Source organism: Lithobates pipiens, unplaced genomic scaffold, assembly GCF_037356315.1.
Source record: "Lithobates pipiens isolate NorthernLeopardFrog02 unplaced genomic scaffold, aLitPip1_a1.2 Scaffold_16, whole genome shotgun sequence".
NCBI lineage: Eukaryota > Metazoa > Chordata > Amphibia > Anura > Ranidae > Lithobates > Lithobates pipiens.
In genome coordinates this window covers 60,263,676-60,281,442 of record NW_027507748.1, presented here as the reverse complement: position 1 = coordinate 60,281,442, position 17,767 = coordinate 60,263,676, and the positions used below count along the sequence as shown (strand labels likewise).

At 43.3% G+C, this 17,767-nt stretch overlaps 1 protein-coding gene across 1 annotated transcript in view; it reads right to left on the bottom strand.

The window, feature by feature from the left end:
* The window catches only part of GART (phosphoribosylglycinamide formyltransferase, phosphoribosylglycinamide synthetase, phosphoribosylaminoimidazole synthetase), a 71,144-nt gene extending 55,663 nt beyond the window's left edge, over positions 1-15,481 (bottom strand). Inside the window, exons 1-6 of the mRNA XM_077479953.1 lie at positions 15,194-15,481; positions 4,788-4,934; positions 3,806-3,901; positions 3,336-3,510; positions 3,079-3,190; positions 1,409-1,477 (exon numbers count right to left, since the gene is read on the bottom strand). Coding sequence (XP_077336079.1) covers positions 1,409-1,477; positions 3,079-3,190; positions 3,336-3,510; positions 3,806-3,901; positions 4,788-4,932 — 597 coding nt within the window. The 5' untranslated portion in view covers positions 4,933-4,934; positions 15,194-15,481. The remainder of the gene's footprint in view (positions 1-1,408; positions 1,478-3,078; positions 3,191-3,335; positions 3,511-3,805; positions 3,902-4,787; positions 4,935-15,193) is intronic.
* Between the last annotated feature and the right edge of the window lie 2,286 nt (positions 15,482-17,767).

Sequence of the window (17,767 nt, the reverse complement as noted above, 5' to 3'; positions counted from 1 at the left end):
AGATTTTACTTGATGCCAGAAATTACTCTTAGCCCTTGGACACACGGTCGGACATTCCGACAACAAAATCTGTCGGATTTTGTCCGAAACGGGTGTTGCATACACACGGTCGGACACAGTGGTGGAAAAATACGATCGTTCGTAACATGATGACGTCATTTAGTTACGACGGGACTATGTTCAGGCTAGTAGCCAATAGCTTTGGTCTAGGAATTTGATCTGAGCATGCGTGGCACTTTGTCTGATCGGAATTCTCTACAAACGACCGGACATAGTCCGATCGGATCATGTTGTCGGAAAATTTTTATAGCCCAGCTCTAAAACTTGGTCCGTCGGATATTCCGACGGAAACAGTCTGATGGAGCCCACACACTGTTGGATTATCTGACAACACGGTTTGAGCGGACATTTTCCATCGGAATATCCGACCGTGTGTACAAGGGCTTAGGCCTAGTGTACACAGGCGCCAAGGGCTGTACAAAGTAAAATTTGGGTGCACTTCCTTGCTCGGGCCTTATGTGCTGCATACAGCCACCCACAGAAATCAATGGCTGTACACTGGTCTGTGTCCAGGAGCACACGTCTGCATGCATGCACATGTTTACATTACATACGTTAGAGACGCACCGAAAAGGTCGGCAACCGAAACATATGGGCCAAAAATGGTGTTTGACATTTTTGCTGATCAAGAAAAAGGCATGCGATTTAGCTGAAAATTTACTGAGTTTACAGTGCATTTTTCATGGTCATGAGACTCAAAAACCGCATCAATAAAAAGTAAAGGAAAAAAATAAATAAAATAAAATAAAAAACCCTGAACCAGAAATTGTAACGGACCAAAAATGCAAGCAAGCTTTTAACACAACAGAAGCAGAATGAACCAGTGTGAAGACATACATAGAATTTAAAGGGATGCTTTTTTTTTTGAGCTGAAAAAAAAGGTGCCAATAATGGCCGACAAATTCATATTCATTTAAAATATTAAATTTAAATGTTGAACTTTACATACATACACTGTGTGTGTGTGTGTGTGTGTGTGTGTGTGTGTGTGTATATACACACTTTGGGTTTCCATTTGGTGCACCTCCAATACTGTTATATACCTGCGTACAGCTATCTATTTCTATGGGCTGCTGTATGCAGCACCTATGGCTTAGCGGTGGAGAAATAGTTGTACAGCCCCAGACTTCCAGGTGCATGAGGCCTTACAAACATGACCTGAATGCAAAGGTTTTCTACAGGCAGGATGGGCAGCACTGTAAACCAATGACTGCTATAGCTTCCTCCAGCACAGGAGGTTCAGTCCCTGTGCTTTCTGAATGGAGTACACAGCCTGACATTGTATACTGCAGGGAGCTACAAAGAAAAATAAAATAAAATGTATCCATAGACAACCTATGATACATACAGACACTTCTTCACCCTCCAGGAGCTCCTCCACTACAACAGTGTCCCCAGCTTCTCCAAATGCCTTGTCCTATAGGAATAAGCACATGAAAAGTCAATCATAGGCAACAATTTTATACCTCATTAATAGCAACACCATGAATGTGGAAATACACCACACTATATTAAGTACAACATAATGGAATAAATAGATTTGATTTCTATAACCAGGCATAACATAGCTGATAATCTGTGAGGCTCATTATGGAGCATCTAAACACCAATAGCAACTGTAGAATTTTCTGGAGGAAGTTAACTGGTCACAAAAGGTAAGAATCAAAGCAATTTGGGAAAATTCTCTGCAAAAAAAAAAAAAAAGGAGAAGGGGGGGGGGGGGGATGGGGGACGTGGCCAGCTCATTCACACCATAATAGTCATAAAAACGAAAAAAAAAAAAAAAAAAAAAAGGAAGATTAAGAAATAAGAAGGAGGCGCGAGGAGGAAAGCACACCACAACATGCATTGATACATTTTCAGTAAAGTTTTATGCATGTTGGTAGGCTCTTTGGTACCCCCCATTGAAATGTCACATACTGCCTGGGAAATTTAGGAGAGAAAAAAAAAAAAAAAAAAATTTATATAAAAACCCACATACACACACCTGCCAATAGAAAGCCCATTATCCACAAGCACTGTAATCTTTCTAAGAATACCATTGCAATACATTACCCCAAGTAATAACAGGTGCTCATGATCATAAGTACATATGCAAGTGAAGTCATTTACAGATAATTTACAGAAATGTGGGAAATAATTTTGATCAATGAACAGTTTATTTTCTCTTTCTATGGCAAAGCTAAGGAGCCTTTAACTGAGTGTATGATGGTTTTGAAAAGTCAACCAAATTGGGTTATAAGAAACGCATTAATAAGTTGATTGTGATAAAAGATTGACTTCCAACCATTCATCACAACTACGACTTATGGATACACCACAGGTATGATTTCAGAACAGCATGGTCATAAAGCAACAGGTGGGTTCATAACGTATTCTATAATTTCAATCCCTTTATAAACCCGAAATTGGATAATACAAGGTGGAACTTTCAATGTACCACCCGCCCTTTAGAATGTAAGCTCTACGAGCAGGGCCCTCCTGTACCTTTTGTATTGTACTGGAATTGTGTTGCCCCCCCCCCCATACATTGTAAAACACTGCGTAAACTGTTAGCGCTATATAAATCATGAATAATAATAATAATAATAATAATAAACCTCAAAATGAAATTAACAGAAAAGTAAAACACACAATCACGTCCTCAGAACAAATTCCAGGTTCATATAATCATTTGCTTAAAATCGGCATGTTTTGCGATTATAAGTTGCTCCCTAAGGATCCATGCCGACATAGATATTTGTTCCTTCATATTCTCTGGAAGAACGATTTTATCTAAAATCAAACCCGAACCAGTCTCCTAAATGTCCCCTAAAGCAAACCTATGCCATTACAAATAGTTATTACAGGTCCAACCTAATGAAACCCATACATACCACTCGCTATCACAACAAGACACATCCAAGTTGATGGGGGTAGACAAAACATACTCCAGAAGACAACCCATTGTGTGATGGATAAACACACCAATTCATGTGATGCCTGTCCTGAACAGGGCGCTTGCTTTACATTTCTTACCTGCATAATCTCATTAACCGCTTTACAAGCCTCTTCCCTGCTGCTGGCCACAATCACTCCCTTTCCAGCTGCCAGGCCACTTGCCTTGACCACCAGGGCTTGGAAGTCAGCGCTATAGAGACACAAGAGCAATAGGACCTCCAGTTAACTCTGCAGCCTTGGATTTATGAACAGGTTGAAATTAAAAAAAAATTATTCTAGACTTTTGCCAACTGCGCAGAATTTTACCATTCCCCTTTGGGTACACTGATAACTACCTATTGATAAAGTCACAAGCTGGTTTAGGGTCAGTGAAAGACTTCCACTTAGCCGTCGGGATGCCATGTCGGTCCATAAAATCTTTAGCAAAACTTTTACTGGCTTCCAGCTGAGCAGCCTTTGCTGTGGGACCAAAACATCTCACTCCAGCTGCCGTCAAATCATCCACCAGACCTGAAGATTTAAAAAATCATAATACATTTAATATAATAAATATACATTATATATATATATATTTTTTATTAATGATTCCCCTCTTTATTTGTATGGAAGTGTGAGAAATATGATGGATAGAGAAATTATGAGATAGATAGATATATATATATATATATATATTACACACATATATATACACACACACACATACACACACACACACACACATAAAGAGGGGGTACATTAAGTTAAATACATGCAAATGCTAAAAGGTTGCTGAAAAACAAAGCCTTGGCAGCACAAGAAGCATTACCTGCAGCTAAAGGGGCTTCTGGCCCGACAACCACCAATGCTACGTTGTTGTTTTTGCAGAATTGTATAACCTGAGCATGGTCTCCAACCGGGACATCTGTAGTGAGGAAAGATAATTAAATCTGATGTTACCATCAGGCATAACCACGACCAACATAAATCCTCTCTTTTTAAGAGAGATCTCCAAATCAAACAATGTGCGTAAAAACAGAATTCAGTATTTTCAGAATTAATGTATAGTATACTTCAATGGGCCAAAAGCATCATCTTTGCCAAATTTTAATTCTTTTCACCAAGAGTCACAAGGAAAACTGACTGGGCATGTGAGAGACACATGTCCTCTGAAGGATATTAAAAGCGAATCTAACTGCATTAGGGCTGAAAACACTCTACTTATTCAATCCTTGCTTGAAATTGGGAATCATCTGCTGTCATTACCTAAAAAAAAAAAAAAATATAAAAAAAAAAAAAATAAATAAAATGGGGGGGGGGGGGGTTGGGGTTAGGTAGGGAAGTCCTCCCTCACTAAATTGCCAATGTGATCCGGAAGTAGTAATTCCCTTTACAATAAAAATGATATTATATATATATATATATATATATATATATATATATATATATATATATATATATATATATATATATATATATATATATATATATATATATATATAATCCCCTGATATCCCCATCAAAAACCTGTCACAGTTGTTCCTCCTCAATAGATCTTATTGTATACCATAGAAACTCATTCAATTTGCCTGAAATCCAGATACCTCCTGCCCAAGGTATGGTCCACCTCCAGGCACTCTTCTGCCTATACTTTGGCGGTGCTAAAAATTACATAGATACAAGCAGTCCAAGATACAAACAAGATTTCTGTAGGTTTGTTCTTAAAGCGGAGTCCCAAATTAAAAAAAATAAAAAAAATAAAAATAAAAGTCAAGTCCCCATCAGCACTCCATACTAGGCATGGTTCTTACCAGAATTTGTGATCTTCCCATTAGTAGCAGTACCCGCATTTCCTGGTGCCACAAGGACTTGTTTCACATGGGTGGACTGTGCCAGCTTCCAGGCTAAGGCATGCTCTCTACCACCGCTGCCAATCACCAGAACGACTTCTGCCATCTCTGCAAAAAGATAAAAACCAGGTTAGCGAGATCCAGACTCTAGACAGGCTAGGTTTTCCAGATCCAAGTACAGTGCATCCAGGATGCATGCACAGCGCTTACATTTTTTCCACATTTTGTTAAGTTACAGCCTTATTCCAAAATGGATTAAACTCCACATTTTCCTCAATAAAATAAAATAAAAATGTACCTAAGTATTCACAGCCTTTGCTCAATACTTTGTTGAAGCACCTTTACATCAATTACAGCCGCAGGCATTTTTTGAGTATAGTGCCAAAAGCTTGGCACACCCATTTTCTAAATAGGTTCCTTTAAGCTAGTGCATTGTTGGTTCCCTTACCTTTTCCTTTGATTTCCCTTGTAAATTTTTTTGTTTTGTTTTGTCTGAATTTCTCACTTCCTGTTCCTCTTCAGTAAGCTCTTCTGGCTGACTAAACACCGCTCGGATGATGGTGTGAAGTTTACTGATGAGAAACAGGAAGTGAAAAATTCAGACAAAGAAAAAAAAAAAAAAAAAAAAAAAGACACAACATTTAAAAAAGGGAAATCGAAGGAAAAAGGTATGTTTACCAACAATGCACTAGCTTAAAAGGAACCTATTTAGAAAATAAAAAACAAAGTGTTATAACCCCTTTAATCACTCTTCCCACACACAATAAACGATAGCCTGCCACCACCCAACAGTTTAGTGGCTCAGCAGACCGGTCCGCTGAGCCACTACATTACACACACAGATCTCTGTCTGAAAGATCTGTTAGCTTAAAATCTGCATGCAATCTGCCAACACGCAGTGCAATTGCATACCAACTGGCATATAGCTTAGACCGAGTACTTAAGCACTAAAATACAACAACCTCTCCAGAGATACGAGTCCAAGCTTAGTACACAGAAATCACTTATTTTATCATTTAAATCAGGGCTTGACAAATTTGCTTGGAATCTAGGAGCCAGCTAAAAAAGTTAGGAGACAGGTCCGTAACAGCAATCCGGACCTGTCCCTGGCCTGACATGGAGACGAGTGAGGGGAAGATAGAGCGCGCGCGTGCAATGATAGTGCCCCATCATTGGCATCAACAGTATCCCATTGTTGGTGTCAGTTGGCAGGATAGCATCACATATGAGTGGAAAGAACAGTTCCAAAGGGCCGGTTAAAGTCAAGCAAAGGGTCCCCAGTTTAGAGACCACTGCTGTACAAGCTACACCTTGACCTAGATGAAGCTGACCATCTGCTACTAGTGACCAACTACTGCTAGCTATACCTTGGCCTAGAGGAGTATGACCCACCACTATTAACTATACCATGGCCTGGGTGAATATGACCTACTATTACTACCATCTATACCATGACAAGTGTGACCTACTACTAGCAATACATGCCCTAGATCAACGTGCCCTACTACTAGCTAAAGCATGTTACCCTCTACTACAAGCTATACATGACCTAGATATATAGGTGACTAGAGGTCAACCGATTCAGCCGATTGTACTGTTAAAAAAGGCCGATCGCGACTTGCAAATGACTTCAGTAATACAAGTCAATGCAAAGTGCCTGAAGACATCAGTGAAGGGACTTCTCTCCTCTCTGGGCAGTCTGCCAAGAAAAGAGCAAAGAGATACAAAGTTTACACTTATGAATGAATTCAACTGCGTGTAGAAGTTCTCAGTTTAACCATTTAAAGTGGTTGTAAACCCTTACAAACCACTTTGACCTACAGATAAGCCTAGATTAAGGCTTACCTGTAGGTCCAAGAAATATCTCCTAAACCTATACGGTTTAGGAGATATTTGCCCGTAGACAGCGGTGCGCAGGCGCACTGAGCGCGGCATTTCCAACAACGGAGCTGCCGCGCGTGTCGGCTCCCGTGCGCATGCGCGGGAGTGACGTCCTCGCGGCTTTGCCGAATGACAGCGGCGGAGCTGCGAGACCCCACCGAAAAGATGGATGCGCTGGACTACAGGGGACAGCGGTGACATCGCTGGCTCTTGTGTCAGGTAAGTGACACATAATGGTCTACTATGCGATGCATAGTAGTCCATTATGCTTTGCAGGGAATGAAAGAGGAAGTAAACTCATCAGGGTTTACTTCCTCTTTAAAGACCAAATCTTTTCTGACAGTTGATGCTTACAAATAAAAATTCTGTATTTTCTGCTAGAAAATCACTTAGGATCCCCAAAAATTATATATATTTTTTTTAGCAGAGACCCTAGGGAATAAAATATCGGTGGTTGCAATATTTTATGTCACACGGTATTTGCGCAGTGGTCTTTCAAACGCAATTTTTTGGGAAAAAATACACTAATAAAAAAAAACCCACACTAAAAACAGTAGTTAGCCCAGTTTTTTTTTTTTATCCAAAAGTTTTGATTACATGTGTATATGTATATCTAAATTATACATAGAAGTGAACTGATTGGATGTTTGTTTTGTTTAATAAATGTTTAAATGTAAGAAATTTTCTGTATTACTTAAAGTGGTTGTAAACTCAATTTTTTTACTTTTACCTACAGGAAAGCCTATAATAAGGCTTACCTGTAGGTAAAAAAAATATCTCCTAAACCTGTACGGTTTAGGAGATATTCCCCTCGGTATGCGCCACTGACTGCAGCGGCGCATGCGCACAAGGGGATTCTAGGCCTGAAAATCCGGCAGTGGCCGACTGGCCGGAATGAAATCTCCCGCGCGCATGCGCGGGAGTGAAGATATCGCGGCTCCGGCCACTCACAGCGCCGGAGCCGTGACACCCGGAAGAAACGCCGAGGGAGCATGTCAGCTCCCTCGGCGTGGATCGGGCCAGATGTTGGGGCCTCGTTCGAAGGTAAGTATTAAAAATTTGCGGGTTTACTACCGCTTTAAGGCTGCTTTCACACTGGAGCAGGCAGGCATTGACGGTAAAACGCTGCCAGTTTTAGTGGCGCTTTACCATCATTTTAGCGGCGCTATTCGGCTGCTAGCGGGGCACTTATAATCCAGCTAGTGGCTGAGGAAGGGGTTAAAAGTGCCGCTGCCAAAACGCATCGCAGGTGCTTCGGCAGCAGTGCCCATTCATCTCAAAGGGCAGGAGTGGTGGAGGAGCGGTATACACCACTCCAAAGATGCTGCTTGCAGGACTTTTTTTTTTTTTTAACGTCCTGCCAGCGCATCGTCTCAGTGTGAGAGCACTCTGGCTTTCACAGACTGCAAGGGAGCCATTTTACAGGCACTATTTTTAGCCCAAAAAACGCCCCAGTGTGAAAGGGGTCTGTTAGATTTTATGAGATGAAGGGGAAAAAAAAATATATAAAATAAAAAAAATAAAAAATAATAATAAAAAAAAATAAAAAATACTGCATCATATATCGGCCATGGCGATTTCTAAATATCGGTCGACCTCTATAGGTGACCCACTACTAGCTTTACCATGAGCTTGATATATGTGACCAACTACTACTAACTATACTGTGACCAAGGCAAATTTGGCTCATTACTACTAGCAATACCATGACCTAGATACCAACTACAACTGGCTATACTATGATCTAAATAAATGAAGACACTAAACCAATTACAGAGCAAGTCCAGGTGAAAGTAACCAACTACTACTATTGACTTGTCAAAAACCGAAGAAAGTTGCCCCTTTTACCAAAGTTATGACATATGAGAGATACTTGTACCAAAATTTCCAAACTCCACACACTTTCCACAATTGCAGAAGTCAAACTCCCTCACTTGTCTGCATAAACACACGTCACAGCATAGACAACCTTGAGCTACCAGCTGGGAAGGGGGGGTTTGGGTGACTGGTCCTAGCAATGTCTACATACAACCAAAAACCATTCAAAAAGCAGACTTTGTACTACTCTGTCCATCACAGCAGAACAACTCCCATTCTCCCCCTGAAAAACTTATTGATTTAGGACTACTACTCTCTGCTGATGTGTTTGCATGCAAATAGCAGCCATTTTGTTCAAACAAAACAAATTCCTCTGCTAATCTCTATGCCATGCCTGCAGCGTGTTCTTCTACTGGCACAAAGTGTATTTAGACTCTGGTCCCAGTGATAACGCATGGATCCCCGTAGAATAAAATTAGTTTTAGTTATGCTTTGCTGCAGAGCTTGCATGGCCTAGCTTTTCATCCTCAATACTGGAGAGCTGCGCTGTACTACGAATGCAATTGTGAAATTCTTACGGCTATGAAGTTGTATTATAAATACTTTTCCAGCTGATCTGCAAGTTTACCTGCTTTAACTACTTCAGCCCTGAAAGGTTTTACCCCTTTCATGACCAGGCCATTTTTTTGTGATACGGTACTGCGTTACTTTAACTGACAATTGCGGTGGTGCAACGCTGTACCTGAATAAAATTGATGTCCTTTTTCCCCACAAATAAAGCTTCTTTTTGTGGTATTGATCACCTCTGCGTTTTTATTTTTTGCGCGGGGGTGTACTTTTTTGTTTTCCAGTGGTTTAGACATTAATGGCTGTTCTTATCGGAGCGACTCATGACTTCTCGCTCTACTTGGGAGCGACTTCAGTTAAGTCATATGCAAGCCGCAATGACGTTGCGCTGTGCGGTGCAACTTTGAAGCCACGCCAGTGTGAACCATGCCTTAGGATGATGCCATCTCTGGGAGTTTGAGGTACCTAAAATGGCCTATACCAAGTGCATTATACAACTTTAATCAAATGCTGCACCGTTTTAATCCACAGGTACCCCTTTACCTGCATACTAGGGATGCACCGAAATTTCGGCCGCTGAAACATATCGGCCAAAAATGGTGTTTTCGGCAAATTGCCGAAAGGAAAATCTTGCCGATAATGGGGCCGAAAATGGGGGGAGGGCCTGTGCGGGGATCCGCCCCCTGGTGCCGCCCATTGCACGGGTGTTTTCCTGGCTTGTCCTCTGTCCCCCCTCCTCCTTTCCTCCCGCCCGACAGTGTGGTGATCTCCGTGTGTCACGGAGCTGTGCATTGAATTGCCTGGGCGGCTGCAGTAACAATGTCCCGCCTCCTTTGACAGATGGTAGACTGATCCAATGGCGGGACATTGAATCAGCGTGACGTGATTACAGGAGGCGGGACATTGTTACTGCAGCCGCCTGGGAAATTCAATGCACAGCTCCGTGACACACGGAGATCACCGCACCGATACGGGCATGGGTAAGTGGAGATGCATGTGTTACATTGGATCCTTAATACATATTTGGTGGCAGTGTGCCTTAATCATCCCTTTTTAGGACAAAGTAATAGAACTAATCAAATTGATTACAGAGACCACATTGGTACTTGATGCAACATGCTGCTTACTGCATATATCAAACTGGCCCAAAAAAATAAAAATAAAGTACAAGTCTGAAACTATCTACCTCTGGCCACTTGTGTGAATGTAGCCATGCTATATAAACCAGGTCACAGGACAAAGGCTGTACTCCCTTTATTGGCCATATAAAAAAAAGAATAATCTTGATTTTGACCCAGCTAGGTTTTTATCACCATGTGATAGAATGGGGAAGGGTTAAGTTACTGCTAGTAGAGGTAACGATATGAGTATTCCCAATAGAAGTCTGTTGGAACGGAACCAGGTAGCTTGCTTGGGGCCAGTTCACACCAGATGCAGTTCTGTGTGCTTTTTTTTTTTTTTTTGCACAAAATGCATTCACAGTGTTTTCCATGTATTCCAATGGCTCTAGTTCACACCATGCAGTCAGTTTCCGCACCGGAAACTGACTGCATGGTGTGAACTAAAGCCATTGGAATACATGGAAAACACTGTGCATGTATTGTTATCAGGCAGGCTGCATCTGAGGGGAACTGGTGAGGCTGCTTTGATCTCTCCTGTACCATGCCCCCAGTCTCTCACCATCTCCTGTACCATGCCCCCAGTCTCTGACCATCTGCTGTACCATGCCCCCAGTCTCTGACCATCTGCTGTACCATGCCCCCAGTCTCTGACCATCTGCTGTACCATGCCCCCAGTCTCTGACCATCTGCTGTACCATGCCCCCAGTCTCTGACCATCTGCTGTACCATGCCCCCAGTCTCTGACCATCTGCTGTACCATGCCCCCAGTCTCTGACCATCTGCTGTACCATGGCCCCAGTCTCTGACCATCTGCTGTACCATGGCCCCAGTCTCTGACCATCTGCTGTACCATGGCCCCAGTCTCTGACCATCTGCTGTACCATGCCCCCAGTCTCTGACCATCTGCTGTACCATGCCCCCAGTCTCTGACCATCTGCTGTATGAAAATATTTTTTAAAAACAGTCATTTTCGGTATCGGTGCTGTTTTGGTATCGGTTTCAGTTTTCGGCCTAGTGTATTTTTCATTTTCGGTATCAGTTTCGGCACCAAAAAACCCATTCGGTGCACCCCTACTGCATACTTTAGACAGTTTTTGATAAAAAGGTGAACTACCATATTTTTCGGACCATAAGACGCACTTTTTTCTGTCTCTGCAGCTTATGGTTCGAATACTGAATAGACATCCAGATGGATGCTGGTATTCATGATCTGACACTTGCTGGATGAATGAAGAGGCCTACTATCACTCAAGTTTGTGAATGGGTGAAAACATGGCACTCAGTGAAGGAGGAAATCGTTGCACAGCCATAAAAAAAAAAAAAAGTGTCATTGGCAAAGCCTTAGATGGAACTGAAGATTGTTTCGTATACGAAGATAGCAAAGAACGTGATGTCAGTGATTTTGAGCTACTGAATTTCATAAATTCTGACATTAGCGATGATGAGTTCTTGAGGTTCCCAGAAAAACTACTCGAATCTTAAAGTCTCTCCTCATTTGTTAATGGAAATGATGATGGTCCTTAACCACTTCAATACCAGGCCATAGCCATATGACTTCCACAGATAGGATCTCCCATCCTGGGCGTGCGTCCATTGACATCCTTGGTATCTCGCGGCTCCTGCGGGCCCCCCGGGTGGCTCTTTACCATGTGACCGGCTGTGTCCAATCACAGCCAGGCACATGCATTGCCCTCGTGCAGGCCCCTAGGGCGCGCACAGAGCGGCGATTGGGGATGCGGCTCGTCACCCTGACACAGCCCAACCCCGATAGCAGTAAAGAGCTAATGAAATTGGCTCTTTACTACGTGACCAGCTGTGTCCAATCACAGCCGATCACAGAATGTAAACAAACTGCGGCAACAAGATGTTACCGGGTTCTCCTCCTCACACACCGATCATGTGTGAGAAGGAGATTGTGGTAACATACCATTACAGCTTACAGTACACACCGATTGCTCCCCCAATAAAGAGTAACTGTCATCACCCATCCGAGTACCTGTCACCAGGCCATCAGAGCGCCCGAGTATCTATCTCCAGCCAGAGTACCCAAAGTACCTACCTACTGCATCTTCAGCTCTCTCCGAGCATCAGGAGGGGAAGAGGAGCCCGATTACTATCACTGCAGAAGCCTGGGTAGGTCGGGAGGACAGCAAGTCCCTAGCGGAGGAAAAAAAAAAAAAATATAGGAAAGGAAACCCCGTCCCTCAGGAGTACCTCAGAGATCCAAGAGACCTTGGCTCCCTTCTATGAGATGTTCCCTCCAGGCGGGAGGACAAGACGAGAATTGAGGTATGGTAGGGAGGTGCCTCCATTTAAAGTTTTGAGGAAGAAGGTGTTTCCTAAGGTTCAGTGGGAAGAGTCTATCTCAGGTGCTGTCCTGAAAAGACGCCTTGGGAAAATACAGTAACTCTTTAAGGGGATGGTCAAACTGACTATTTTTGCTGGCCTCCACTCCTGACTTAAAGTGTAAAAACAAGCTCTAAGAGTAAGGGCTTGCAGTAAGGTTGACAGGACAGGGGAGTATGAGGGCAAATCCTGAGCAGTGGTGCATTAAAAGTGTTTTGTCATGTGTCAAGGCAACAAATCTAGCAAAAAAAAAAAAAAAAAAGCATTATTGATAACACAGCACATAGCAGATGTAGTGTAAAGGTGCTTTGGGGTGTCCATTCACAAAAAAAAAAAAAAAAAAAAAAAAAAAAATAAAAAAGCACCATAGCACACCATGCCCATGGTACCAGGGTGGATTAAAGAGAAAAAAGTACAAGTACATTTAAGTGTAGCTCCAGCCCAAAAAAAATAAATAAAAAATGTTAGCTTTTTGGATAGCATAGGGAAGGACTAACACCCCTGTAAGGTTTATTTTGCTATCTGTACCCCTGTTCAGCAGATTTCACCTCACTTTCTGTCCCAATGACAATTGGATTTAGAAAATTTTGGGTTGTTGTGGAAATGAGCCTTGGTGATAAAGCATCAGTGGAGGTACCCTTTTTCCCCATAATAACTCTTAGCCCTTGTACACACGGTCGGACATTCCGACAACCAAATTCATCGGGTTTTGTCTGAAAAAGTTGCATACACACAGTCGGACAAAGTTGTCAGAAAATCCGATCGTACTTAAGGTGATGACGTTATTTCAATAGGACGGGACTATGTTCAGGCTAGTAGCCAATAGCTTTGGTCTAGGAATTTGATCTGAGCATGCGTGGCACTTTGTCCAATCGGAATTCTCTACACATGATCGGACAAAGTCCGATCGGATCATGTTGTCGGAAAATTTTATAGCCCAGCTGGAAAACTTGGTCCGTCGGATACTCCGATGGAAACAGTCCGATGGAGCCCACACACTGTCGGATTATCCGACAACGCGGTCCTATCGGACATTGTCCATCGGAATGTCCGACCGTGTGTACAACCTCTCTCTTCCTGTTGTCTCCCTACGTTTGTAAGTAGGATGTTTGTAACTAGGGGACCTCCTGTATTATTTAAGATGCATTAATAATTTATTCAGCATGAAATGGAGCTCAGTTCTGGAGCATGAGGCTGTATATTCTGCAATATTTAAATTACTAAAATCAAATCTACCGTATGGTATTGCATCTTAGACAGGCCCTAAACATTCCTCTTTTGCAGAGACCTTGGTAGGGACAGAGTCACTTTACAGCAGGGATATGCAATTAGCGGACCGCTAGCTGTTGCAGAACTACAAGTCCCATGAGGCATAGCAAGACTGACAGCCACAAGCATGACACCCAGAGGCAGAGGCATGATGGGACTTGTAGTTTTGCAACAGCTGGAGGTCCACTAATTGCATATCCCTGCTTTACAGGAATCCAGTGTTTAACCACTTGACATCCACGCTACAGTGCGGACCTGAAATACCGGTAGGCCGTCATATGACAGCCTCCCCTGTGCAAGCTCCCTACAGGGCGCACGCGGTGCACACTGTGATCACCGGCCCCTTACCATGTGATCAGCCAATGACAGCTGACCACATGATCAAGACAAAAGCTCGGTTAGTTTTTTTTTTCTCCTCACACTGACAGTGGAGAAAAAAAAATAAAAATAAAAAAAGTTGATCGCCGGCTCATCTTAAAGAGGGACATCGGTCCTGAAAAGGAAGAAGCAATTATGCCTCATTTATGCCTTCTAACAGTGCCCACAAGTGCCACCTATCAATGCCCACAAATTGTGCCAATCAGTGCACATTAATGATGGATAAAAATTACCTGTTATAAAAAATTTAAAACAGAATTAAAATAGCACAGGTGATCAAATACTACCAAAAGAAAGCACCATTTGGGGGGGGGGGGGGGGGGGGGGGGGGGGGAATGATAAAAATTTCCATGTCAAAAAATCATGTCATGACGCCGGTTTGTTTACAAGTGATCGCTCCATCGGAGCAATCACATTGTAAACGCCTGGGTGTAGAAGAATGGCCGCCGCTTCGGAGCTAGGCCGAAGCCGCGGCCCCTCCTAAGGCCGAGACCGCGGAAGCGCGGCATGTGCACTCGGATCACGAATCGGTGATGATCCGTTGCACCCCTAGGGACGGCGGCACGAAGGGGGAGAAGAGAGGGTGATGGCGGCACGGAGGGCAGCAGTAGATACTAAGCACTGCCCCCACTGTGACGCATCGATGCCCTGCACGCACGTCAATGTATTTTCTTAGTCGACGTAGTCCATTACGTCGACGCGTCATGGCAGCTCTAATACACACACCCTACTCTCATCACCCACTTCTTTGTATATATACACACAAGGAAGGGGGTGATGAGAGTAGGGTGTAGATATAAAGGAAGGGGGTGATGAGAGTAGGGTGTAGATATAAAGGAAGGGGGTGATGAGAGTAGGGTGTAGATATAAAGGAAGGGGGTGATGAGAGTAGGGTATATATAACACTCCTGTGCAGAATGAAAGCTCTGCAGTAGAACAGGACTAGCATTGATCATTATATTATGGAGGAATGTTTTGCACACTTACCTTCTACTCCTGTGTGTCCTGATGAGAAGTCCCTGTCCTCTTCTAGCTCTGTGTACAACCCACGTGTATACTAGCGTCAGTAGCCTGATCTCACTGCTGCTCTCATGTATTTGCACAGAGCGCAATGTACCACCTGACCTGATCTGCACCGCCCCCTGCTGGCCGGATGTATGCTTTCCTATAACCTATATCACGCTTTGGTTATTACAAGTGTAATTCCTGAAAGTGAAGGACTTCGTGTCCCAGCAGGGAGGCATGACGGGAACTGTAGTTTTACAAAAGCTGTTCTGTATGGTGCTTCTGCAGGCAGTCCCAGCGATGCTCAGATCTAACCTCAGCAATGCAAAGCATACTGCAGCAACCACTACAGCCAGGGGGGCCCACGTGCAGTGCAGTGCCCCCACTGTGATACCGCAGCGCCTTCTGCTGGCGAGAGCGTGCGTTTCAGGTGCCCTGTCATTTTCCGTGAACGGTGCGTTCCAGCTACAGTTTGCGCATGCGCCCAAGGTGTAATAGGCTCACTAATAGCGAAGCCTATGACGAATCACCGTCCTCCTTTAGATGTGATATTAGTGATGTTTATAAACGCATTCCTGAGGCTCCTTTATGTGCAAAAAATAAAATAAAACTAGTAAAACTTATGAATACATCCCCGCGGCTCTGTTGGCACCTTGCGATTTGAATTGCATTTAATTTTTTCCAATTCTTGTACATTTCCAAAATGCAGCAAAAAATCCATCTCACTTGTGGTGCCATTAATTGTAAATGGCACCGCAAATGCAAGAAGCAAACGTGTATTTTGCCACATGCAAAAAAAAAAAAGACAAATGCAGCAAAAAGCACACCCTTAAGACCCCTTTCACACTGGGGCGTTTTTCAGGCGTTTTTCATGCGCTTTAGCGTTAAAAAATACGCCTGAAAGAAGCCGCAACTGCAATCCCAATGTAAAAGCCAGAGTGCTTTCACACCGAGATCCCTTTCATACTGGGGCGTTTTTCAGGCGCTTCAGCGTTAAAAAATACGCCTGAAAGAAGCTGCAACTGCAATTCCAATGTAAACGCCCGAGTGCTTTCACACCAAGGCGCTGCGCTGGCAGGGCGTCAAAAAAAGTCCTGCAAGCAGCTTCTTTGCAGCGCTTTTGGAGCGGTGAATAAAGCGCCCCTTCCCATTGAAATCAATGGGAAGCGCCTGTAAAACGCTATTGGCAGCAGCGTTTTGTGGGCGCTTTTAACCCTTTATTTGGCCACTAGCAGGGGTTAAAAGCGCCCCAATAACGCTCGAAAAACGCTGGTAAAGCGCTGCTAGTTTAACGAGCGATTTACGAGCGTTTTTCGGGCGCTGACATTGTGAAAGGGTTCTTAAAGCACTTGGGCTTTCACATTGGGACTGCAGATGAGGCTTCTTTCAAGCGCTTTACAGGCGCTTTTTTTAACGCTAAAGCGCCTGAAAAACGCCTGAAAAACGCCCCAGTGTGAAAGGGGTCTTAGTGCACTCTTTAGGCTGCATTCACACTACAGCATTTTGAATCGTAGGCAGATTTTCTGCAATTCTGCATGTGATTTGACAGCGATGACGTGTGAATGACAAACTTGCATTTGAGATGCCATTCGTTTGAATGACACCTCAAATAGCGGTGCTGGTCTGCAATCACAGCAACCTGAATCGTCGGACACGTCACCCAAAAATAGTCCAGGAGCTACTTTGGGGCAACACGCGTCCCACATTGTGGGTTGCCACAATTGCAGCATGTTTTATCGTGCGGCAGAACCGCAACGCGATTTGAGATGTCATTCAAACAAATAGCATCTCAAATGCGAGTTCCGTGTTTTGTCATTCACACGTCAGCGCTGTCAAATAGCGGGCAGATCCGTGCCTGTGATTCAAAGAGCTGTAGTGTGAATGCAGCCTTAAGCCTCATACACACGATCCAATTGTTGGCAGGGGATCGTCTGTTGACAGACTGTTGTCCTAAAATCTTACCATTAGTAGGCTCCTTCTTACAATTGTCTGACAACTTTCAGCCAACAAATGTTGGATGGCAGGCTAGTAAACTTTCATGGGACAGCGGTTTGACGTCAGATTTTCGTATTGTCAGTACACTAGTCCGTCACACAAAAGACGAAAGTACAAACAAGCATGCTTGGAATCAATGCTCAACAAACACGAAATTAGCAGAAGGGGCCCAAAGGGTGACACTCAAGAGTTGAAATTCCTCGTATGTCACTACATTTGTGTTTGTTGGCCGACAATTGTGTACCATTAGTGGGGATGAGCCAAATACCCCCTGGTTCAGTTCACACCAGAACCTTCGAACAGACTGAAAACTCGTACGAACTTTAGAACCCCATTAAAGTCTATGGGACCCGAACGTTAAAAATCAAAAGTGCTAATTTTAAAGGCTAATATGCAAGTTATTGTCCTAAAACTGAAAATTGTTTCATACTTACCGTAATTTTCCTTTCCTGGTGCCTAACCATGGCAGCATACCTGTGATAAGCTCCACCCCAGAGTCCTCCCCTCAGGATAGTTAATAGCTTATAAAAATGACCACCATATCCCCCCCTAGCATTCTCC